This window comes from Malurus melanocephalus, unplaced genomic scaffold (assembly GCF_030028575.1).
Source record: "Malurus melanocephalus ecotype Western Australia unplaced genomic scaffold, MMel_1.1 scaffold_800, whole genome shotgun sequence".
NCBI lineage: Eukaryota > Metazoa > Chordata > Aves > Passeriformes > Maluridae > Malurus > Malurus melanocephalus.
This window is the reverse complement of record NW_026624032.1, coordinates 131,582-152,893: the sequence shown is the minus strand read 5'-3', so window position 1 is coordinate 152,893 and position 21,312 is coordinate 131,582. Positions and strand designations below refer to the sequence as shown.

General features: G+C 38.8%; 2 protein-coding genes across 8 annotated transcripts in view; one reads left to right on the top strand and one right to left on the bottom strand.

The window, feature by feature from the left end:
- The first annotated feature begins 8,863 nt into the window (after positions 1–8,863).
- On the top strand, positions 8,864–10,009 carry LOC130584942 (beta-1,3-galactosyltransferase 2-like). Its single transcript, XM_057385229.1, is given in 1 exon segment — positions 8,864–10,009. A coding segment is annotated over 1 exon segment (1,146 nt).
- Positions 10,010–12,222: 2,213 nt separating this feature from the next.
- The window catches only part of LOC130584940 (potassium channel subfamily T member 2), a 111,479-nt gene continuing 102,389 nt past the window's right edge, over positions 12,223–21,312 (bottom strand). For 3 of the 7 annotated variants that reach the window (XM_057385224.1, XM_057385219.1, XM_057385223.1), the window contains 4 exons: positions 20,620–20,640; positions 18,955–19,255; positions 17,095–17,179; positions 12,224–16,752 (listed from right to left, as the gene is read on the bottom strand). In XM_057385224.1, coding sequence (XP_057241207.1) covers positions 16,641–16,752; positions 17,095–17,179; positions 18,955–19,255; positions 20,620–20,640 — 519 coding nt within the window. In that variant the 3' untranslated portion in view covers positions 12,224–16,640. Of the gene's footprint in view, positions 16,753–17,094; positions 17,180–18,954; positions 19,256–20,619; positions 20,641–21,312 lie in introns of all 7 variants that reach the window. The other 4 variants (XM_057385220.1, XM_057385226.1, XM_057385222.1 and 1 more) reach the window with 3 other exon arrangements.

Below are 21,312 nucleotides of genomic sequence, written 5' to 3'. Positions count from 1 at the left end.
GTTCATTTCACTAGTAAGTTTGGTTTGGAGGGAAAAATTCCCTTCTAAGACCATGGAGATAGTTAAGGGACTCTCTACATGTAYGGGTGAAGTGAACAGCCAACTTTTGATGTGTCGAGCTTTTTGGGAAGTTTATAAATGCAATCAGCTCAGTCATCATAACCCATTGTTTAATATAGAAGACACATGAATTCTTCTTGGCACAATTTATGCATAAATTTCTTCTGAGGAATTTTATTAGTTAAATACTCCAAAATTACTTTCTTGCTCTGCTCTTGATGYTTAAAGTACTGCAACAGTATGTACTGAATAGACTGCATGATGCAGTCTAAGAATTTGTTTTCCCACAAGGCTACTTTTTTTAAAGATTGCTGATATAAAAGCAATGTTTGTTTAGGTACCAGAATAAAATGACAATTTTATTTTCTTTTTCCTACAAGAACATAAAAAAATTCTTATTTTATTATAGTGGAGTATTTTCAGTGCAATCTGTTCTAGGAAATAATGATTTGGCTGTCATGGGCAATAAGAAGGCAAACTCAGATGCTGTAAACCAGACAGTTTTCCAATAAAACCGGAACTGGTACTACCAGCTAGTTTTATGGAGACTGATAACACATGGATTTTATGACTACTCTGTAACATGAGCTGGGGATCGGCCAGTGACAAAAGGGAATATTCTCATATTTTGCCAAAGTGCTCCCCTGCTATTATCAGTGGTGTTACACCACCACCTACAGGCGCAGCAAAGGCTAAGCCGTGATAGAGGAATCCCAGCTACACCAACATTATAGTTACTAATTCCCCTTTGATCAATACATACTAATACTTTAAACTAGTTGTGCTTAACCACAGCAATTGTAGAGCATTTCACTAAACTTTTCCATACCAGTGAACACTGCTGTCTGTGCTGTGTAACCAGAACATTTTGCATGAGTGCTGGAAAAGCAAGTCCTGTTTATACTCATTCTTYAGTCCATTGTGATAAATAAGATCACTTCAGTGCATGCTTGCTTTTGGCCTAATGGAGGATTTAAGGCATAGTGCAAAATCTTGTTTCCTCTTGAAAGGTAAAGTCAGAATAGGAGAAAAATGTTCTTTCCCAGAATTTCTTGAACAAATCAGCTCAGAAGGTATTTTGGGTTTAAGAATTAACTGTAAGAAGTTCYTGCTTTGAAGTACCTTTTGCACACCAAGATTTTGCCCCTTTACAGTCCATTTTGCTGAAAGTTGTCCAAACATGACAATGCAACTGCCTGACAGTGACAAATCTATGACACCTTGCTAAATATCTCCTAAAGGAATCCTTCTGGACAATCAGGACTGAGAGTAAACCCCTGGGGGTCGAGCAGAAAGGTGAAGGGTTTGTCRGGAGGGGTATAGTTTAGATATTCTTACTCAGGAAAGTAAAGATTTTTAAATTTTATTTAAGCCTGCTCTTTGCATCTTCTTATTTTAGAACTGAAACATGAGGAGGTGGTTTTGGAGCAGTTGTGCCAGGGGACCAAACACCCTCACAGCTGGATACGCAGATGCCTTTGGCCTAGTTACTTGATGAGAGGTAAGTAGATCACTATGCTGGTATTTCTTTGGAATTATCTAAAAGAGAGGATTTAATATGTGTAGAATTAATTCACAGTATAGTTTTCTCTGTAAGATATAATCCTTTATACAGGCAAATTTTTCTTAACAAGCCCTGAATGGTAATTTCTTCCCTCATTTATGGCAGCTTATCTTTAATGGTTTAGAGAAGAACCAGAGACTAAATACTAGATGGTGAAACCTGTGCCTGGATTGTGTAGCTCTCAACAACGCTGGGAGCTCTGTGGGTCTCCACCTCGGGTCTCCTTGCAGGATGATGTGGCTTTGGACAGTGAATTTACCAAATGCTACAGCACGTGGACTGGAATTCAGATGTATACAGTGAAAACTGGAAGTCTTATCTCTAGTCTATCCCCACAGCACCCAAACATCCACTGGTTTTTTTTCACTGGGGCATTTCTCAGTGTGTCTGAGCAATGCCTCTGGACATGCTCTCAGCTGTGGGAAAGGCTGCCAGCTCTCCCTGTCTCCCCATAAACTCCCCTCCCAGTCTGAACAGTCAAACGAGGGGAYATCACAATTTCACCTTCTGGAGATGTGGGGAGCATTCATTGCTCATGCCTGATGCACAAGAGTGACATTAAAATAGGTGGCAGCAAGCAGAGGGAGGTGAAGGTAGGATCTGTGCAGGACAGGAGGGAGCTGATTCAGTGCCTTTGGCAGATGGAGAGGGCYCTGCTTTAGCTCTGTGTTTTCTGACACCCCGTGGTGAATCCATGCACGGAACACGAGACCCACACAGTTCCACTGGGGAAGGAACGCTCCCTGCAGTGAGCAAACCCCTTGAATTATAGCCAGTGACAGATGAACAGAAACACTCAGGACTTCCCATGTGCGCATCCCCCCGTGGAGACAGAACTAGGAGCTCGTGTTCTAGCAAATAGTCAAGCTTTATAAAWGTCATTTTTTGCTGAATTAAATTGCACAAGTTCATGATTAAGCAAGAGATAAGGCAAGAAAGACTTCAGCGTCCTGCAGCTTTTATAGGACTCCACGTAAGGCATTAGGAGACACTAATCCAGTAGACTGGTTGTTTATGAACTACCCATACATAAACACCCATAATTAAATTTATGCTAATTTTTGTTGTAACTGATCTAAGTAACTCTTTATTGTCAGAACTTTTAATTATAAAATATAAATTAGCCAAACATCTCTTAATACAAATCGCTATTTTAATTTATTCTAATTCCAATAAAAACCTAGCCAAGTACTAAAGTTAATAAAGCAAAGTGATGTAGTTCTGGTTCTTGTGCCTGTGATAAATTTAGTTGAGAATCCAGACACAGCTGCAGCAAACAWGCAAATATTGAATCTCATGTTTCCAACCTCTGTATAAGCTAACTTTTTGTTTGTTTGTTTGTTTTAAAATATAAACCCTCTCTTTGCTGATTCCAGATCTTAGATTGAATTTCTCACACTGTCCTATCTACATGTTAATTATAGTAAAATACAGACACTTGAGGCAGCTGTGTGACGTATTATCCTTGCAAATACCCATTTTTTTCTGTTAAAATGGTATGTTTATATTCCTAAATACATCTGGATAGAAGGTTCTGTAATGTTTAAAGGTGTAAGTTTTAAAGAAAATTCTAGAGCCAGTTCCATAGATGCAGTATCCCCCAAGTTTGTGGGGTTTTCAGTACTCATAAACTCTGGGAAGTTGTGTTTGACACCTTCCACTTGGATTATCTGTTGAAGACCCACCTGATGAAAATCCAACCATGGAGAAACAGCTTTGGGTCAAAGCAATGGGACAAGTCTGGTACCCARTGCCATCGGTTTGATGCTGACATTGTGCATTCACTCACTGCCTGAGCCTCAAGGAGCTGAAATGAAACATCGCTGTATTTGTAGACAGTGTCATGATCACAAGATGGCATCGTTGCAAAACCCTTCCCATCAAAAACCCCACACTTCTAGAGGTAGGAAAGTTTTATCTATTTTGCCTTTGCTTAGACATATCAGAGTATTTATAGCTTGAATAAAATCACCTCTGTTTCCTTTTAAAATATTACATGTAAATAATTTAATTAAACTATTCAGTTACTGCATTATTTTTTTAATGATGCACTTTTGAATATCTTTAAAGTGTCAAATATGTTCTGTGATGTAGTATATAGGTAAGAAATATGTTTAACAGGGTGGTCAGTGCTGTGTCTGCAGTGATAATGGTGGACAACGATCACACAGCYTTATAAATCAAACTGAGGAAAGGGTCTAAAGTGATTGTAATGGAAGTTACAACTGTTCCATAATCTAAGTGAAACACTGAGAGCTCACTAAGATACTTACTGTGTTGTCAGAAATAAGGGGGTCATCCACAGCACACCATGTGGATCAACAATCTAATAGTAGCAATAAGAAAAAAAGAAAAAGGAAAAATTCTCTCAAAGTGTACAAACAGGGAGAAAGCCTGGAGGACTCATAAAGTAATCATTCTGTTCTCCTCCCTCGGGAAATGCTTCACCTGAGGTAATGAGTCCCCTTTGTCCTTTCAGGACTGGRGAGAACTGAGGAGGAGGAATGAGAGTGGTTGGAAGTGCAGCAAACATGTGAAGTGAAGTCTGAAGGGACAAGGTCAAACTTATCACAGAGAAAAAGAGCATTTTCTTTCAATGCATCAAGAGGTAATGAATTCATGTGGCCTGGAGTATCAGTGTAGATTAAGAAAATAGAGTAACGAGGTGCTAAATGGATGCTTTGGAAGGTTACAGGGTTTGAATTATTTAAATACAGATTACAAAGGTACAAGCAGACAAGTCAGAAATGATGTGGGTAAAACTGGTGCTGTTTTGGGGTGACTTGTCCTCTAAAAGCCATGCTAAGGTCTCTAGCTCTCTATGGACATCTGTAAACCAACAGTTCAACAAACTCATTGCCAGCCTCACACTTAGTTTATCTAGATCAATACCTATTCTTCTGGCATCTGCCAAAGAACCTAAAACTGTGGAGGTTCCCTCAGAAGTACTGTTCCACAAGGCTCACCATCTTGTCAGGTAAGAAAGTGTCGCTCTAGTGCCACTAGAATGGCATTTTCTAAGGGAGACTGATAGCCTGGCACCTTCCATAAATTCCCATGTGAACCCTGTAGATACAAGCCAAAACCATTCACAAACAAAAATGAAGATATGCGACAGTAAATTGTCGTAGCATTGTTAGATTATTCTCTGTACTATGCCCCAAGCACACCCTTGCYGACAATTCACGTAGATAATCATGTAGATAATTTCCTTCTTCAGGTCACAGGGGCTGGAGCTTTGTTCTGGCTTTTTAAARCTGGGACAGCAAATTATGTAGTGAATTAGGTGCTGTTACTCAGATACTTTGGCTTTCCACAACTGTGTGGCCCARCACCTACTTGTCTCTATTTCTGCAGCAAGTAGCTATTCTGTGTYAAGTGCCTGCTTTTGGCCCTGAAATGGAAGTATGAGGTAATATAGGGGAATGTAGACCTGGGATGATAACCAAGGAAAAGTGTGACCAGTAGCTCATTACTTATTGCTATGAGAATGCACTGTTGGCAGCTGGAWAAAGCTGGGTTTAATCATAACAAAGAACACAAGGAGGAGATACCCAAAGACGATGAGCAAATGTAATGAAATCAGGTTTCACCTGTAACTGAGAACCAGGGGAGACAGAGCAAAGTGTTGTATTGCAAAACATGTGGAAATTAGCACTGCTGGGTTCTTGGGTAGCAAAGACACTGCCATCGACATCGGGATGTTCCTCCTGGTGCAGAATGTGGGGTGCTGGCAATGTGTCATAAACTGCTCTCCTTGTCCATCTCCTTGAGAACATCTGGTGCCACTGACTCATAGGACTCCACCAAAGGAGCATTAGACAAAGTGAGTGTGACATGAGACGAGAGAGGGACATGAGAGAACCAGGAACTGTGTGCAGAACCATTTTGYCCCACCTTCTTCACTCCCCCTTTTGCTGGTWATWATTCAATTAAAGTAGTAGCTATTTSTAATAGGAYGCTTTTCTTAGACTAACAAGAAWTTTTTGGCTCCTTGTAGGCAGTGTGCTCCCTTTTTGTCCCATGACAAATTTATTGCATTTCACTTGTATAAAAACAGACAGRGAATTGTGCTGTTTATTTGTGATTAAGTATTTATCAGTCATATCTTTGAGTGCGGTGTAAGAAAAGATTATATAGCAGCTAACCAGAGATAAGCAAATTCTAAGATAACTGTTGCTCAATTCTCTTTGAAGACTAGTTTTAAATTAAAAGTACACTTATGTAAAGAAAAGAACCTAAAATTATTTTTCAATTTTTCACATATTTCTGTTTTTTTTGGGTTTTTTGGTTTTTGTTTCTTTGGGTTTTTTTTTAATTATAAATGTTCCATTGGGGAAAAAAAAATTTCCTGTATTGAAGTAGCATTTTGATAAGATTAACACAGTCTAGGCATTATTTAAATAAGAACAGTACATATACAAAGATTTTATAGTACGCTAGCAGATAAATCCTTTATACATTTCTTAAATTAATTCCATATGCTCCTTAAATATGTGCAGTTGTTATTAATACACTTCTGCAGTGCTGTATGTAAAGTGCTCGATTCTCTTCACAGTTAATTAAACCATTTGCTGTTCAAATTACTGTAATCTTTGTAACAGAGTGATTGTAAGGATCACATACCACATCTTGTACTCAAAAGAAAACCGTATTTAGAACTTTGAAAAACTGAATGTAGATATTTCCAGCAATAAGAGAATTTGGTTTTTCTTTCCTCACTTGCTTCTTGCCACCCAATTCACRTCCCAGCTCAGCAGTTCATGTTTGGATGAGTTTGCATGTGTAAAGCACAGAAGGGTTGCCTGGGCTCTCTGGGAAGCCACACGGTGCAGGTGAAAGAGAGCACAAGCAGCTTTCTGCTCCTTGGGTGGTTTTAAGACAGGGTTTTTCACCTGCAACCCAATAATGAACTAGCAAAGACAGAAACTGCACTCTCTGCTTCTCTTTATAACCACCAAGAGCAAGTGTCACTGAGAGCCTGGGTTAATCCTGTAAATACTGTGGYACAGGGGTTTGAAATTCAATACAGGTTTCAAGAAAGTGGGGTTGAAGCGTTTTTGGCTCACCTCACTGACTGCAGGGCCATCCCTGGGAGCTCGTTCAGAGCAGGAGGTGGGGCTGGGACTTTGCCCAGCCTGTGCCCCTGGCAGTGCCCTGACAGAGCCATGTCCAGGATACGCTGCTGTGAGCTCAGGTGGGTGCATCTCCTGCTCTTGCCTCGCTTCCCAGCTCATCCTTTTAGGGACATGTAGTCAATCYGGCTTAACTAAGCTGAGACTTAAGAAGTCGAGATGCTGTGCCAAGCTTGAGATTAAATCAGCTCCGCCTTGTGCTTTCTGGCAGCCCTCTGTAGCACCTTCAAACACACCGAGCATTTCCTCAAAAGATTTCTTTCAAACTTGCTATTTGTGGGAGCACCTTGAATGGCCTCTCTTCAAAACTCATCACTTCAAGAAGTTGGGAAAATATCAAAGCATTGCTAGAACGTGAGGGGTTGTTTTTTCTTATTTTTAAATCCTTCCAAAAGTCTGTGGTGAGATTGAGTTGAATTAGAATCTGGTGAGGTAGATTTTTACTCATGAGCTCTCAAATCTGCCCTTTTTTAATAAATAAGAAAAAGATAACATAAACAGGAGTGTAAAGAAACAGTACCAGATTAATTTTCCTTTTTTAAAATTCCTTTCCTGCTTTTCTCTCCTCCTTTCCAGTAATTTTCTTCCTTTTTATTATTTTAATAAGGCCTAATTATGGGGGAGGGGGCTCACACATATCAAGTAATTTTAAAATCTGAATGTAGTTAAATGTGCGTGCATCTGAATAATTAGGGTATCCCAAGGCAACCTAAWATACACTGCATTTTGCTACACAGTTTGGAAAAATAATTTCATGATTACAATTGTTCTGATTTAATGGCATGGGTAATTATTGTGGCTAAGCATTTGTTTTGAAGGTATTTTTCTCTTTTTTTTCTGTGAAAAAATTTAATAGAAAAGGAGTATTRTGTTTTGAGAGCTTCTTGGCATTTAAAAGTCACAAGCAAGATAAACTATAATTATTTTTGAAGACACAGGTACAGTTTGCTCTTTTGCAGCATGATTTTCTACTAATCTCATAATAGCTCAATCAAACTTGAAACAATAAACATTCTAGCTGCCTCTCAGAAAAGTCTTCTTAGAAGTTTCTGTACTTTCCACCATGGAACAAGGATTTCATCTAATGGAACTTTTGTTTGTCAAAACAAACAGAAGTCAAAGACTTTGACAAAATATTTTTAGCTTAATCAAGAAAAAAWTGCAATGCACTCAGAACATTGAAAAACACCTTTTGCTCTTTCATTTTCATTTGCTGAAGTTCTTAAATTTCAAATAATAGTAAGGCAATTAATGGGTACAAAAATGCCTTTTGACTTATGATGTCCTACTGATCGTGTTCTTTCTGTATTGTTTCACTGAAGGAAGCCAGAATTTGAAATTATTATGAAATCACAARGAACTACCCAAAGCTACAGTATTTGCACAGTTCCAGCATTTATACTTTACTTATTCTTGCAGTCTGGGAGGATGGGATTCTTCAGCTGAAGCCATTTCAGATGTATGGATCTGGATTAAGACAGTTGTTTTTAGCATTCTTTACAGAAGTAGTTGCTGGCAGGGGGCACTTAATCTCAAAGCCTGTCTGCATTTATGTTTTATAGTGCCTAGACAATCACTTTCAGGGATCTGTCAAATTTTTGATTTATCATGATGGCCTCCAATTCTGTGAATCCAYACTCAATCATAATATTTCATTAACTTTGGATGATTCAATTATGTGATAACTTTTTGTAAAGCCTACAGGAAGTTAAGCTGTCTTTATATTTTTCATATATTCCAATATTTAAATACAGATCTGAGTAATTTCTGTTCTATCTGATGAAATTATTACTTTTAATAATGTATTTACTTAGTTTCATTTATTTCTTACTGGTTTTATCATACTATATTTCTCATAGAAGAAAAGCCTGAAAAATTAATAATGAAGTTTTTTAACTTTTTACTTTAACAAACATTTTTACAATTTATTCTAAAATGAGATAATAGGACACTTTTAATAATAAGAAAATAAAAGGAATCCTGAAGAATCAGAAGCCTGAAGGTGGCTTTAATCTTTCTTTTTCACAGAGGAAAACAATTACAAATTAGCTGCTCTTTTGACAAAATAGCTGTGCTTTTTGTGCATTCTCTCACTGCTGCCAACATGAACTACTGTAGTGGATTCTTCTGTCCCATGAAATGCACCAAGAGAAATCTTCTTCTGGCTTTTGCTATCTCTTTTACAGCAATACATTTGATTTTCTTCTTTTATACTTACAATCGCTGTGCTTTACCAGCTAAAAGTAAAGTTCAGAGCAATGATGACAGAGGAAAAAAAKACGTCCTTTTTACCGAAAAAAGTGATTATCTTCACATGGAAAGTGAAAAGAGTTTACCTAAAAAAAATTTTACAAATTTCAACCAAATCTYAGGGAAACAAAATGGAGAACTACCYCCYGAAAATGAGAAATTTCAGAATAAAACCACATCCACTTCAACACAGTCATTTACATTCATTATTAATGAAGAAGAGAAGTGTAAAGACAAAACACCTTTCTTGGTATTGCTGATAGCAACAAGAGCAGCTGAAATTCAGCACAGAAATTCCATCCGGAAGAGCTGGGGGAATGAAGCTGCGGTTCCAGGCGCTGACATCGTTCGCCTGTTCATGCTCGGCGTCGAGACCAAGGGTGCCAACGAGGATCTGCTGCTGAGAGAAAGTGAGCGCTACCACGATATYATCCAGCAGGACTTCCTGGACACCTACAACAACCTAACTCTCAAAACCCTGATGGGCATGAGGTGGGTGGCCTCGTACTGCAGCGGCACAAGGTTTGCCATGAAGACAGACACAGATGTCTTTGTCAATACAATGCACCTGATTGAAAAGCTCCTCAGGCCTCTCCCGTTTCCCACACGGAATTATTTCACAGGCTATTTAATGAAAGGGAACAGTCCTATTCGGGATAAAGACAGTAGATGGTAGGTATCAGAGGAAGAATTCCCGGGTGAGGGATACCACCCTTTTTGTTCAGGAACTGGCTACGTCTTTTCTGGAGACCTGGCTGCAAAAATTGTCAGTGCTTCTTTAACGATTAAATACYTGCATTTGGAAGATGTTTATGTAGGGCTTTGTCTGAATGCAAAGGGARTAGAAATAGTACCTCCACCTCATGATTCATTGTTTAACATACACAAGGTCCCATTTTTTCCTTGTGTGTACAATAAAATAATTACATCTCATCAAATGCAGCCACATGAGCACATACTCTATTGGAAAACACTGCAAGAGAAGAAACACATGTGTTAGAAGAGAAAAATCCATATTGGAGCACCCTAGGAGCTTTCTCTGACAATGACAAAGCAGCAGATGTTTTCTTAGTCGGAACAGAACAGCTGTGGAGYGATAACTTTGAAGGTCCAGTGACATCCTGAATCAGGTGCCTCRGTTTTGTACTAGGTTGCTTTCAAAGGACTTTTCTTCCATAAAGAAGCCTTTCTCTGTTGAGTGAATACCAACTGGTACCTTATTTTGTTTTGGATGACACATAAATTAATTTTCATACCATTTTAAATTACTGCAAGAGACCATATCAATACTACTGAAGAAAAAGCAATGAAGATGCAGTGAAACTTATTTTTTCATTAACAAATAATAAGTTAATGTGTTCATTTTATATTGCTCAGATGTAATTTGCATACATTCCATTAAATGTACTCTTGTGGCATTCCATTGTGACTGAAGAAGAAAGCATACATGATAGSCTGTGCTGGAGTTAGTGCCAGAAATATGGGCAGGAACTGCTTCTTCAGAAAATCTAACATTAACATTTCTTCAATGTCAATGAGTACACATAGTGGTTACTACTCTCTGTAGCCATATATACAAAGAGCACCTTGCACACAAGATACCACTTGTTTGTTACCACCGAGATATACCAAAAAGAGAAAACTAAATGCTGATAGAGTGTCTTCGTAGGAATATATTAAATTACATTTTATGGCATTCACCTGTGTAAAAAATATAAGTAAAAATGAAGTTATGCTTACTAGCCTTAGAAGATCAAAGTTTCAGTCCGAATCTCTATCAGATGCACATGGGAATCAAAATACCAATCACATAAATACCAAATACTTCAGCTGGAGGTGAAGTGAGAAAGTGGGTACACATTGTATGCATCCCCACTGACATTTTATAAGCATCTGTTATGGTGTTTAATAAAGAAACCTCTGAATCCTGCAGTTCAATTGTTCTGTGCTCTCTGCAACAGGTTCATTTCCATTCCACCTAGGACTGACAGCTGGGGGGAACCTGTCCTGCAGCCAGGAATGCAGTGCATTTCCTCCTTAGGGGAATTTGGTCTTTAACCTTTTGATTAAGGGTTATTACTCGCCTAATACATACACAGGACAGCTTTTCTATCTCAAATTAATAGCTTTTTGCATTTATCTCGGGAAAAATAGAGCTAACAAGGACAGCACAGAGTTGAACTCTGCAGTCTATTCCCATGTCATGGTTGTCCAGTGACAACTCATGAAGGTGAGTGAAACCAAAAAAACCCCAACCCTCACATGCTCTATTACCTGAGTGGCAGTAAAGTTCTCCAGGTTATTCAGTAACTAATGAAGMTAGAGGCCCAGCAGAAAAGGACCTGGGGGTGCTGGCTGACAGTGGCTGGACRAGAGCCAGGTGGCCAAGAGGGCCAAGGGCATCCTGGCTTTTATCAGGTGATGAGGTGTTATCATAGTGTGATAGTGTGGCAGCACAACCAGGGAAGAGATTGTCCCTCTAAACCTGGCACTGGTGAAGTCTTACCTTAAATCCTGTGTGCAGTTCTGAGCCCCCCACTCCAAGGAAGACTTTGAGATGCTGCAGCGAGTCCCGAGAAGGACAACAGAGTTGGTGAAGGGCCTGGAGCACAAGTCTGATGAGGAGCCTGSAGAAAAGRAGGCTCAGCAGACACCTCATCACTCTCCATCACTCCCTGACAGAAGGTTGTAGCCAGGTGGGGCTTGGTCCCTTCTTCCAGGTAACCACTGACAGGACAAGAAGGAATGGCCTCAAGCTGCACCACAGGAGGTTGAGGTTGGACATCAAGAAGAGTTTCTTCATGAAGGAGTTGTTTAGCATTTGAACAGGCTCCCCCAGGGAAGTTGGGAAGTCATCATCACTGGAGGTGTCCAAGAAATGACTGGATGTGGCACTCAGTGCTGTGGTTYAGGTGGGATGGAGGTGCCTGGTGAAAAGTTTGACTCGATAATATTGGAGGTCTTTTCCAACCCAACGATTCCATGTTTGTGTAAGGTAACAGAGGCTTCACCACATCCTGAAGCTGACTGCAAAGCAGCACAATAGGTTGTACAACAGTGACTTGCCAGCTGTCCTAATAAAAGGCCATAAAGATAGAAATTCCCTGCTTTTATTTGGAGTATGCAGAGTCTGCCACACCACTGTACAGTTATGGAAGCAGCGAGAGTTTATAACTCCTACCAGGAATAAATAACAAACTATGAAAAAGCTATAGAATAGCTATAGCTATAGTGAAATGAACCAGTTCATCAGCCAGCCCACAGAGGTGAAAGGATAAAAGAAGCAGGAAATGATCTAGAGAAGCTTTCCTATGATCAGGAATTGGCAGTGTGGGTGTTAGTGATTAGTCCAATCACTGATGTTGTACCTTTGTGCCTTAGAGGTACAAGAGCCCTGTGTGGAGCCACATCCAGGGTGCCCCAATTTGTCTGAGATACCCCACAYACATGAAGTAGTATTTACTCTTTCACTTCCATACTTTGCCTCCCAGTCATGGGCCAGCTGCAAGTCATAACAGTTTAAAGTCTAGATTTTGCAGAACGTTTAATTCACAGAAACATCAAATGCCTGTTTCTAACTTATTGAAGTAGGAATATTTGCCTTTTTAAGCTTTTTGGAAGCTTCTGCTTGTGCTGAATTACCATTACTGATACTGTTGTATTGGYAGTGGAGGCAATAATGAAATATATAACAACATTATCATTAATATTTTCAGAAAATGAATTAACTTCAGAAAATGAAAAGAAGCAAAGTCTGTGTCATCTCTCATACCTTAATACCTGTTTTCCTGTATCCCTGCAGTGTGTATTCTGTACCAAGCACAAGGAATAGTGGCTGAACATTTGAAGTGCTGCTCCTTAGACATTTATTCAATGCCCATCTGTTTTAAGGTGGGTAGGGTTGCTTCTGATAGAATATCAGAAATATGCAACCATATTTTATGCAGATTGCTTTGTTTTATAAATTCTGTATTTATAGCCCTGCTTTGAAGAAGTATTTTTATAACCTTGATGTATAACTTGATAGAGCTGCTTTATGTAATTAGTTATAGATTTTAGTGACTGGTTTCCACTGKATAACGAGTGGAATTCAGTGATGGAAAATCCCATGTGTCTGTGTTCCAAAATTACAGAATGGTTGCTGTCAGCCCCAACTCTCTAGAAACTACAGAAGTCTGTGTTTTTTCTGCTGTATTTGTTCTCATTTCAGTTTTCATCCACTGCTGAAGCTAAAATTTATTTGTTCTTTAGCCTTTTTTGGTGCATTGATAACTAAATAYGTGTAATATTACATAATAAGTATTTGTATATTTGGAAGTTGTTAAAGTGTAGTTGTAGTACAAAGTTGTTTGTGAGAGATAAAATATTTATGCTGGAAAGTAACTTCTCTTTTAATTTCCAAGACGAAATGTCACAACGACTTCACTGCAGGTTTTAAAAACTCAAAAACTTTATGCTTTTTGCTTTGTATGTGAATTCACATGTGTTGTGGAACTGGAGTTAAGGAAACACACTGCATGCCATTGGAACAGTTCTTGTGAGTTTTTTATTGCAGACTAGGTAACACATTTTCATAGGTAGGTCTGGCTTTGCTGGACATTCCCTTGAGAATGAAGCAATTATTATCAGCTAGCACTTCCCTCTCTGGGTCTGTGACTCTGGGTCTGTGACTCTGGGTACCTAAGGCAGTGGTGGGGAAGAGGGGCATCTTTGAGTTGTTGACAGAAGGGAGTCAGGAGGAAAAATACCTATCGTTAAGCACAGGTAGAAACCATCTTTTTTGAGAGCTCTGAATTTCTGTCTCTGCTGAGTGAATTGTTGCCAGATCAAACTTCTCTGTTCAACAGTCATTTGACCCTGCTTGTTCTAAATCAGCATCATCATCCCTTCTTCAGCACTGAGCCTTGAGATTCCTATTCCTTTGCCTGGCTTCCAGCCCACTTAGGCTWGTGTTACATTTCTGATAATTATGATGAGAAAAAGTGTGCGAACATAGGATTGCTGGTAGGGTGACCATTACAGAATCACCTCCCTGGCCACTGAGGGACTGTGCGTACTGTCTCATTCGGTGTAAATGTAATGGTGCGTAGGGTGGTCTTGGAAGATCTAAATCCTACTACAATGGAGTCTGTCTGTGAAGATACTCCAGAGGAAGCAAACCTGTTCTGCTTTCAACATGAAAGACAGTATTATTCCGAATAGCTGAACTTTGTGGTATATTATTCATGGCTTATTAGAACTTCTGCTTCATCAGAAGTTGTTGGTAACAAGTTTTTGTTACCTTACTTCTCTTCCAGCAGATTTCTTTGAGGAGAACTAAGTGTTTTGTTCACAAAGATTGCCTTGTATTCATTTTAGAGAGTTCAAGTATCTCCAGCTGTCTTTGTGTTTGCTTTAGCAAATCTTCTGGGGCTAATGAGCAATTAGAAATTCATTAAGCCTGGAGAAATACCAGGTCACATTAAATGCCACTATTCCGATCTAGCTGAGCAGCAATTCTGCTGAGTKAAGTGGAGAAATGGACACACCTGGCTGGTGTTTCTGCTGCTTTATGGGCTGTTAAATGTGAGGACTCAAGCCCTCGCTATGGATTCTTTTRGCAGAGAGTCCTTAAATCAGTGGTGTGTACTATAGACACACACARGGAATTCTTGAACTGTAACTCACACTAAAAGCAGGGTATCCAGCTTGCCTGCTGAAGGCTAGCCATGGTTCTGGAGTCCTCTCTGCCACCTTGAGACTCCATTAGAGAAGCCCTCAGTATAAAACAACAGCTCCTCCTAATATTTTGGAGTGAACATTTTTAAGAAACTTGTATTTTTTAAAAAAATATTCAACTGGAATAGAGTCTTCTCCCTGAAGGTATTAAAAATAGAAAAGTTACTCACACTGCACATGCAAAATCTTCTGGGTAACTTCTATGACAGGTCTTGGATGAGATCCTTTACTATGTACTGTTTCTTAAAGATATGCAGACTTCAGTCTATGCAGTTGCTTCAATTGTTTCTTTGTTTGCTATAGTGCCCACTTGAAATACTTTACCTATGAATAATCTGATGAATTAATAAAGTGTGGAAAAGCATTGAACATTAATTGACTCTAAGCAGAACCAATGATTTGTTAAACTTTGAATCATTAAGAGAAAGGCAGGAAATAATASCAGATATGCTGGCATTTCTAATATGAATGACACTTCATTTTAACATCCTTACAATGCTGAAAAACACACTGATATCCATGAGTTGCTCAATGGGCGACTTACTTGTGGYTCCTGTTTCAGAAATAGAATGTACTACCAATTAATACAAAAGAATGTAAAYGGTTTTGACTGGGTTTGGGGTATTTTTTGTACAAGTAGTACATCAAGGGAGTTCAGAGAATAATCAATTTTTCTATATTAGACTACCTGCCAAATTTCTTGTATGGGTTCTGTAGGGATAATTGYATTAGTACGAGTTTTAAAACCTTGAGTATGTTCTTCCCCAGCTGTGACAGTAATCTTGGAAGATCATGGACAGATCTGCTTAATTTTGTAAAAAGCTTGACCAATTGTGGTTGCATCTTACACAAACAGATAATTTATGTACTTGATGCCAACACAGTTTTTAGATCCATAATGCTTTTTCACACTAAATGGAATTACATTCACTTTGTGGAATGGATATAAATGTCTTTAATTGTCAATGAGATGCATAATTTCATGTGAAAATGTATCACTTTTGGGTAATCTGGATGATTGGGCATGTAATGCTTTGGCCAGTTGTAGTTCTGGCATATTCGTGAAAATATTAAAGGCTTGTTGTAGCAATCATTCCCTAGAGGGATGCTCCCACTTGTGTATTCCAAGCTACTCAGGCTCCTATAGACAAACTCACCAAGGTTTAAAGGGCTGTGTTTCACCTGAGCTACCACTGTATGCAGCTTCACACAGCAACTTCCCAGTTTTTTCAAGTGTAGGGGGCTGCCTGTGTGAGATGAGAGGGACTTTCCTGCACCTSGGCTCCTCTTTCATAGATGTATCTCAGTCTCAACCTCTCTGGTGTGACTAGGTTGGGTCATTCAACCTGATCTGTGTAAACCCAAGGAACAAAAACTCAGGTCCTGGAGGCTAAAATGAGACTGAAACTAATCTGTACTAATTCAAATGGGTGACAGGCTGAGATTGAAAAATAATTTCAAAGACTGAATTCATGACACACAAAGCCCTGTTGGCAGCTTTAGCTATTAACATATTTGCTACTACAAATCAGGCATTGTGTCTCTATGGGCATCAGATAATCTGATGTAGGTCAGAAGCTCAGTCACAGATATGCTGCCACCTGCATAAATACGCTTAGGAGCATCTAAGCAAAACATGTGGTGGAATCTGACATTTGTTCATATGAATTAAATAGCAACAGGTTGTCATCATTCTGTTAGGCTGACAAAGTTCATCTGCTGTACTGAACAGGCCACAAGCCTGCCAATCCCTGAAATCAGAGTTTCTAGGCACCACATTTCTGCATTTGGTCACTTACCCACTGTCATTTTGTTTCCAAAATCTGAATAAAATGTACCTCTCAGTTAGCAAAATGGTTAGTGGAAACAGCATGTATATAAAATTGTCTCTGGATTTCGTGGTGAGTTCCATATCAAAGCTGTGTCTCCTCCCTGGTGTCTTGTCCCACTGTATTGCAGAAGCTGTCCTTTCGGCTGGCTGCAGCATTTGGAACATAAGTCAATGGATCGGGTCGGATCAAATATCTACAAAAAGAAATTACAGTTTACTAAAGCAAGGTGCTGCAAGCCAGGGTAAGTGCATAGGGTTGTAATGAAATTACCTGAGGAAGACTTAAGAGATCTATTTTGAAGGTGCTTAGTTGAGTTCCTGTGGTAGCACAGATTAGGATTTTTTTTTTAAATTTAATATACAGAGTGAGAGGAGGGTAACAGGTTTAGAACATTACAAATATTTGCGTTATATATTTATACATATATTATAAATATATACTTATATAGTATAATTAGATGTCTCTTTAAATAGAAGTTTCTGTATTTTTTTTCACAGGTTTTTTGACTTYTTTTTATGTGAGTGCTTTAACTTACACTATATCATTCAGCTCCAATCTTGTATCTGGGGAAGGGTTGATAAGGATGTAAGAAAGGGTGTTCTGATGATCATTCATTTCATCTAGAGGACAGAAGAAAAAAGTGTCTCGTGTCAGAGTAATCTCAAATAAGTTTAGCAAGTTTTCAACTGCACTTGAAACTACCTAACATCATCTTTTGAGTTATAATCTCTAAAAACATTCTGTGTTCTAATGTTTTAAAAATCTGCTTTTTTTTTTAGTCATAGAAATTTTGAATGTAACCCAGTTTTAGTGTGATTTACCAATCTGTCCTGCAGCTTAGATATGTATGTGGTGAGTAGGGACTTCCATCATTGGTTAGCATCAAGTTCACATGATGAACAAGGTTAACTGCAGGCATATGGCATTCTCATCCTTCTCCAGATTTGGTCAAATAACCCTTTTTTTCCTCCTTTTTCTGTTTATCTAGTAAGCACTTTCCTTTTAATCACCTCTGTGAATGGCTCAAAATGTGAGGGCAGTATAAATGGAAATTGGTATGTCTTTCTTGCATTTTTAACTATTCTCCTAATCATGCGTTGCAAAGGAAGGCTGGTTTGGTTTTTTTTCCTTTTTTCTTTTTTCAAGGTTTAAGCTACATTTTTTTTAGCTGCCATTGCAGTATCATTTTCTCTTGGCACATTCCTTGGGCTGCTGCAGTGAGGCTGGTTTTAATCTGATTGGACTAAAGAGGAGAGGCAAAATGAGAGGCAGTGCCTCTCTGTTAAAGCCTCTCTTGAGTTTTTTAGGAAATGGAACTCAGGGCAGATAAATATAATCAGGCAAAGCATTTACCTATCAAGATTTTGCTGCTCTGTAGATGGTTTCTAATACTCCTTAATTTGAGTAATGAAATTAATATTACCTTTTGGCTTTTAAGATTTGAAAAGAAAAGCAGGAACACAATGAATTTTTCTTGTTAGTAGCATAAATATGAATTTAATGTACAAAACTTTTTTGTGTTTGATCAATAATATTGYGGTCTGGAAAATATTTAGTCCTGAATCTTTCTGAGGGTTTTATACAATCCACATAGGAAAAAGGAATAGCAGTTATCCAGATGGTGAGTGAAATAAAAAGCTTGTATTTACATATCTGGAAATTCTGGTGTTTCTAGGAAATTAGAACCCATAGTTCCAGGGGTTTCTGCCCAACATGCTACAGAGCCAAGGCCATAAAAAGGTGACCCAGGCAGCTGTGGTGCCTGCATTAAATACTGTTATAGAGCTCTTCTCCATATGTTAAAAAAAAAAACCCAAAACAACCCTCCAAACTAAAATTAAAAAAACTAAAAAGCAACTCAACATCAGCATCGCTGCAGAGTGATTTGATGGATAAAAATGGCATCTAAAGACTAGTGAAACATGCTTGCTAAAATGACTATAATGTGATAATTTGGTATTATTTTAAAAATCATAGGGAAAAGGCAGTATCATTCACACGTAACAACTTCCCGCCTTGAAATACGTGTGAACTTCGTAACATCTCTGTCCTCATCTTTATTTCACCAAGTTTRTGGAAATATGGTGCAGCTGTTCAATGACTGGGGAATGTTTATACATTCAGCATCCATATATCATCTGCTAAATATAAATGTGACTGACATGGTGCCCTCTGAGCCTTCCATCTCAGCACAGGAATGGGTGATAACAGAATGCATTAAAAACACTCCAAGTTACTCTTAGTAAATGAAAATAAAAGAAACAACGCAAACCTAAACTAAAAAACCAAAACCTATTATAAATTTAGTATTTTGTTTATGGCTCCATCATTTCTTACAAACATGTTCCTCTTGCACAATGCTCATGCTGCCATTGAAGTAGTGTAATAGAGATACCGTATCCTGCTGGAGAAAGGCCCAGGTGCTTCATTCTGTTCTTCACAAGTTCAGCAAGCTCCTGCCTTTCTGACCTCCTGTAGAGGTTCATTCTCTGCTGGTTGATTTTCTCAGCAGTTTTAGCAGAGTGCCTGGGGGCCCTCCTGCTCAGGCGCCGTGCCCACTGCATGCTCTTCCTGCGCAGCAGCGGGTGGTCGGACTGGTCACTGGATGTCGAGTTGCGGTGATTGCCGCGGCAGCTGAACTGCTCCTTGGTGTCTTTGGTGTCCTCCCATTCCTCCACGCTGATGGAGATTTGAGACTTGGAAGGAAAATGACACGAGAGATGAATTCCATTCATCCATTCCATTCCTTTATTAAATGGACACAGATGAAGATATTATCTCCTTTTTCCAACAGTGCAGTTGGAATGGGGTTTGGCTGCAGTGGAGCTGACGGGGTTCAGCTCTTGTACTTAGTATTATTTTGTGCCCGATTGCACTGTGAKTCTGAGAAGGGCAAATTTAGCTTTCTGATACTGCCCTTCCTGAATCTAGGAATCTGTTCTGAACAAATTCTCCRCCTTCTTCCTAGTATGCATATTTTCAGGAATTCAAGTTGTGCAAGTGCTTTTTAGATGTATGCYGCAGTTTTGGCTGCACTGTTTTCAGTATCCTCTTACGGTCCCAGGTAGAACGTGCCTGATACTGTGTCTCAGATTGCCAGGCATCTGAGACACAAAGTCTCTTTCAAAAGTAGTATGAAAGTACATCTGCCAGTGGCAGGTGTTAAACACACAAAAGATAAAACACCAGTCCAAAGTACTTTGTCACTCTCTGTTTTAACCAGTCTTGAACTTCATTTAGAAACACTTTTTTAACTATCATTACTTCAAAGTTTGATTGTTTTAATCGAATTTCATTTCCTTGTTCCATAACAGGTAAATCTGTTGCATGAGATGCATAACTCTTGTGMTACACAGTGAAGAAATATTTGCCTTTAAACCCTTAGTTTTGTTTGGTTTTTGTTTTTTTAAWGGCAGGTTCTGGTCTCACGGATCCCAGTGTGTGCCCTAAAGCTTGTGATTGCTCACTTGTGCTGTCAGACATCTGTGGCCCACAGGAGTATCTCTGCTCAGGCACAGGGTTTTATAGGGTATTTCATGCCCTAAAATCTAAACATTAGGCTGGTCAGCACATGGCAGGAATGGGAATGTAGTCACAGACACACCAGTGTTCATATTTGAGACAATAAAGATGTCTGTGATGGTAACAACAAACAGCAATTAATTTGAGATCTTTGCTCCCTTGCCTCGCTGCTCCCTGGGAGCTGTGTGTAAAATGTAAAATAGTTTGAATGTGTAGTTTCACCTGTTCCATTCTGAAGCAGTGCCTTATTTTTACCTCACTGCAAGTTCTGTATTAACTAAACTTTACTGCTTTGCATACCAAGAGCCCTTACCTGCATCTGGGGTTCTAGAAATGCTTTTCTGCTTTGCTTGGCTTTCACCCACAACTTTGGCTTAACTTATTGTACTGTCTTTACCTTAACCCAGGAGATTTCTCACTTTCAGCCTTTCAGTTTTCTCCCTATTCCACCTTGGGGGGAGTGAGCAAACCAGCAGCTSTGTGGGGCTTGCTCAAACCAGGACACCCAGAAACAGGCAGACAATAAGCAAATACTTACTTGTGAAGCAGTTTCTCGTGACTGACAAAGGAAGGGGAAAAAGAAAACAAAAGACAATTTAAACAGAAGTGAATATGAAGAAACATATGGACTGATAAACAGGAGCCACAGAAAATCAGCCACACAGGTAATGAAGAAAGATTTCATATCTCCTTTTTTGGGCCGTARGTGTGATGGTCATTGAGAGGCAGGCTAGAGTCACTTATTATTYAGTTACTGGGTCACTGAAAACTTGCTTTATTTTTAAAGAAATTATGAATATCTGTCAGTGAAGTGAGGGTTTCTCACTTTGCACAGTAGAAAAGGGGGTGCCAAAGGATAAATTGTACACATAAAAATATTGATATCAGTGTATTTTGTCCTTGTGACTCAAGTTACCTTTCAGCTGACAGCATCCAGGTATGTGCAGTACAAATTTAGTTTGTTATGTTTGTTTCAACACAAATTGATAATCATGATGAAGGYTCTTTGAGTTACAAACATTGAAATTTATGGTTAGAAGTTTACAGTTCCTGAGTAAAAGAGCAATTTGCTTTTCTCTTACTTCCATTTTAAAGATCTCATCCAATTACATTTTTCTTACTTAAAGTATTGAAAAGCTGAAATGATAATCCATGCTAATATTTCATTAATGAAATTAGTCAAAATTCCTTTAACTTCAAAATAAATACTTTGCAGAAAGATCAGGCTTTC